The 4307-nt window shown below is 30.9% G+C and overlaps 1 protein-coding gene across 1 annotated transcript; it reads left to right on the top strand.

The window, feature by feature from the left end:
• Window positions 1–611: 611 nt before the first annotated feature.
• On the top strand, window positions 612–1073 carry LOC139888170 (uncharacterized). The gene has a single exon (XM_071871200.1). The coding sequence runs from the start codon at window positions 612–614 to the stop codon at window positions 1071–1073; it is 462 nt and encodes a 153-aa protein (XP_071727301.1).
• The last annotated feature ends 3234 nt before the right edge of the window (window positions 1074–4307 follow it).

Raw genomic sequence — 4307 nt, 5'->3', positions numbered from 1 at the left:
TCCGAAATATATGAAAAATACTCCGTAAATACATATGAACATGAACATAGAAATAGAAATGAGGGAGAGATGAAGAATATTTAGGAGGAAATTATGAAGAACCTAAATTTACTATTTAATATAAATTTATCAAACAAAACTCATCAAAATTTTTTAACGGATTTATCTTTTCGTTCGCCGCGAGTTAGGATCCACCGCCATCACCGTTCAACTCGAAATAATTTTACGAACTAAACGCAATAAATTGTATTGGACACAGAGCTTCGATGCACTAACAACAGTGCATTTCTTTTTAGCAATAAATATGAAAGTGATTTGAATTTACAGTTTATATTCTTAAAATATTTATGAACACGTAAATATAACTATTATAATATTAATTGTACATGACGACTCCCCCAAATACCATTATTTTGCTGAAATGACTAACAATTTTTTCTAAAATTAAACTCGTGGACAAAACTAGTTTTGTCCCTTGCAGCTCAGGTCGAGAAGAATGGTCATGGTCTTTGAGTAATGACGCCTTGTTATCGGTTCACAAGCTTACGGATATTCTGGTTCGGAGCAGCCCCGACATCGCATCCGTGAGCTTAAAGACGATCCTCAACAACATGGTCCCCCTCAAAGTTGAATTGTTTATTTGGCGTACTCGACACAAAAAGTTACCTACAAGAGTTGAACTTGACAAGAGAGGTATGGACTTGGACACTGTACGTTGTCCGGTTTGTGATAATGGGTTGGAATCAGTTGAGCACTCCATCATCTTATGCACGTTCGCTTTTGACATTTGGAATCGGGTTTATGATTGGTGGAAGCTCGGCCCTTTTACAAATTTGAGCATAAATGAATTTTTCCTTGGGAACGGGTATAATTTCACCTCCGACTTGAAAAAACAGTTGTGGCAAGCCACGGAATGGGTTACTGGATACATGATTTGGAAAAGTAGAAACGCTTTCACTTTCACTAAGACAAAACCAACGTGTGTAATGGTTTTGAAAGACATTAACTTAAATGTTACGAATGGTTCTCTAATAGGATCAAAGGCATCAATATCGAATGGGATGTATGGCTAGCAAATCCGCGAGTATAAGATTCGCTAGCTTTATCTTCTAGAAGATCCTGGATTGGTTAATTTATTGTCCTCCACGCAGGTTTTTTGCCCCACTCCTTGAATAGTTGTTTTGGTCGAGAGAATTTGAGGTGGATCGGGGTGCTTTGTCGTTGTATTGCCAACACTGTGCTCCGTCCTCACTCCAGCTTGTTTAGTTAATTCTTCTTAAGTCCAATCTCACCCTTAATGATAATGAACGGACTAAGGCGTTTTCCTGCACACTTGTGGAGTTTTACCATCTCGTTTTTATAGACTTTCGTTTTGTTATTCCTAGATGTAGTTTCGCTTTTGTAATTGTGACACTATTGCAATTATTCCGTGTTGATATATAATATATCTTTCTTGTCGTTAAAAAAAATTAAACTCGTGGGTTACACTTTTATTCAAAAAAATAATTGTATATAATAAATCTAAAATAATATAACTTCGACTTTACTAACGTTACGTTCCATGACAAATTTTCAATGTACTCATATATTCTCTAAATATTACGTAGTATATAATTTATAGATAATTAAAAAGATATTAATGGTGAGAAAAAAATTGTAAACATTAAGTTACTAACACCACCCAAAACCATTTTTAAAATTTGTCAACACCGCGGGTTTTTAAACTCAAAAGAACTTTGAAAATTTATCAACACAACAGATTTTTAAACTCAAATGAACAATTGTTTGAAAAAATCAATTAATTTTAGACGCTTATTTTTTACTCACCGTGCAACGCACAATTTTAATTTTTTTCAACACCACATGGTTATAAATAATTAGTTTATATCACTATTTACATACAAATATGAACTGGAAATAATATTTTTTGTACGGATTTTTACACACTCGTGCACGGCACGGTTAAAAAAACATAGTAATAATATTGTTTTCATTATTTTGCAACATCTAATAAAAATAAACTAGTAACTGGGGTTGGTTAATGAGGAACGTGCACATAGCCAATATGCACTTAATTGAACTCTTCAAAGATTATTTTCACTAATCAAGTCTCGAATTCTATCTTTAAATTCATTGCCGTTTATGTAAAAGTCACACGTATTTGTTTTTTCGTTAAATACGATGCCTCGTATGAGTCAAATATTATTTCCACACACGTGTTTATGAAAGAGTTGTTAGGATTTATCTTCAACAATTAACTATTGCTTACACGGTCTAATAATTACTCCATAGTATATAACTAGTTGTGGAGCCCTTGCTTCGCGTCGAGAGCTCCGTTTTGAATGCGAGTTAAAAAAAAGTCTTGATCTAGAATTTTTTTGACATATAACATTGAAGGGTTGTTCCTTTTGTGAAAGTTGCTTCTTTAATAATGTTTTTCGACATCTTTTGGTAGCATTGAAAGGTTGTTCATTTTATGAAAGTTGCCTCTTTTATCGTTTTGGGAAAAAAAAAAGTTAGTTGATTTTTTTGTAAAAAAAATAATTTTTTTCGACATCTTTTGGTAACATTGAAGGGTTGGTTCTTTTACGAAAGTTGATTATTTTATCGTTGGGGACAAAAAAAATAAGTGAAATGACGAAAATACTCCTGAGTACTATTGGTAAATAGTGAAACATTGTTTTGTCTATTAGCATATATATAAATTTGAGGGGAAAAAAAAGTTAGTTGATTTTTTTGTAAAAAAATTTTTTTGGGCATCTTTTGGTAATATTGAAGGGTTGGTTCTTTTACGAAAGTTGTTTATTTTATCGTTGAAGACAAAAAAAAAAGTGAAATAACGAAAATACCCCTGGGTACTATTGGTGAACAGTGAAACAGTGTTTTGTCTATTAGTATATATATAAATAAGTTGCATATTAATATTGTATATTGCAATATATTTTTTTTAGATCTAATGCATTGTCACAGAGCACATCAAACATTCAAACTATCAAAACACTACAAAACACAAACGAACAAAACAAACTCGATAATCCAAATACCCGAACTATATTTTTTCTGTTGAGTTGTAATCCCTTGAATCCAATAATTTGCTTAAAATCCAACGGACCAATCAGAGTGTGACATGTGGCGCGACGATCACATGTGATTGAACAAAAAAAAATAAAAATTTAATTTTTTTTTTAATTTAGCACGTCAAATCTAATTACATGTGATTATAAAACACAATCACATGTGATTCTGCATGTCAAATCCTATCACATGTGATTGAAGAAAAAAAATCAATTTTTTTTCAAAAAAAAAAAAAATTCAAAATTTTTTTTTTCAAAAAAAAATTTCAACAAAAAACAAACTTTAATTCGGTGATTTGATTAAGTTTGTTAGCGTTTCGTGATCATATCTTCAGACTTTAATTCGGTAATTTGATCAAGTTTTGATCGAAGTGTTTAAAGATTTTAGTACAAATTTACTGAAATTCGTCATTTTACTAAATACTTTTTTTTCAATCACATGTGATTGGATTTGACATGCAGAATCACATGTGATTGGATTTTACAATCACATGTGATTGGCATGCAAAATCACATGTAATTTACTAAAAAAAATCAAAAAAACAAAAATAAAATTCGAAATTTTTTTTTAAAATTTTTTTTTTTAAATTTTTTTTTTGAAAAAAATAATTAATTTTTTTTCAATCACATGTGATTATCGCACCACGTATCACACTCTGATTGTTCCCTTAGATCTCAACTTAAAAGTTGATTCAATTGAATATTTCTCTTTATCTGTTACTCCTTATTAAAATTAACGTTATTAAAAAATTACACATTTGACCCGATCAACACCTTTTCTTAAAGAGCGGGCTCAATCATATAACACTTATTATTGACGAGTAATGACTACAATGTTTATTCAATAGTGAAAACTCCAATAACTAAGTTGATATTATAATACGTGATCAATTTACACAATTTTGGAAACTAGTAACGCATTTGGGTCGATTGTTAACAATTTATGTATGGGGCCCAATAGAAGAATATGAACTCGCAGCTGTCTTTAAGCCCACTCAAAAGAACTTGAAGTAGATTGAGAGAATCATCCCCAAAATTCTTATACTTTAATTTTTCTATTTTAATCCTGCCATTTACATTTATGTAGTATATACTCATTCCACTAATATGCATTATATATGTTAAGTAAATGTGCTTATATTTGTTAGATGGGTTATATTGTTAGAGGAATTATGCTCACATTTATTTGTATGGCCCGTGTTTTATAAGGGCTCATTACCGTCACTTAAACCA

Source organism: Rutidosis leptorrhynchoides, chromosome 2, assembly GCF_046630445.1.
Source record: "Rutidosis leptorrhynchoides isolate AG116_Rl617_1_P2 chromosome 2, CSIRO_AGI_Rlap_v1, whole genome shotgun sequence".
NCBI classification, from domain to species: domain Eukaryota; kingdom Viridiplantae; phylum Streptophyta; class Magnoliopsida; order Asterales; family Asteraceae; genus Rutidosis; species Rutidosis leptorrhynchoides.
This window is presented reverse-complemented; position numbering and strand designations above follow the sequence as displayed.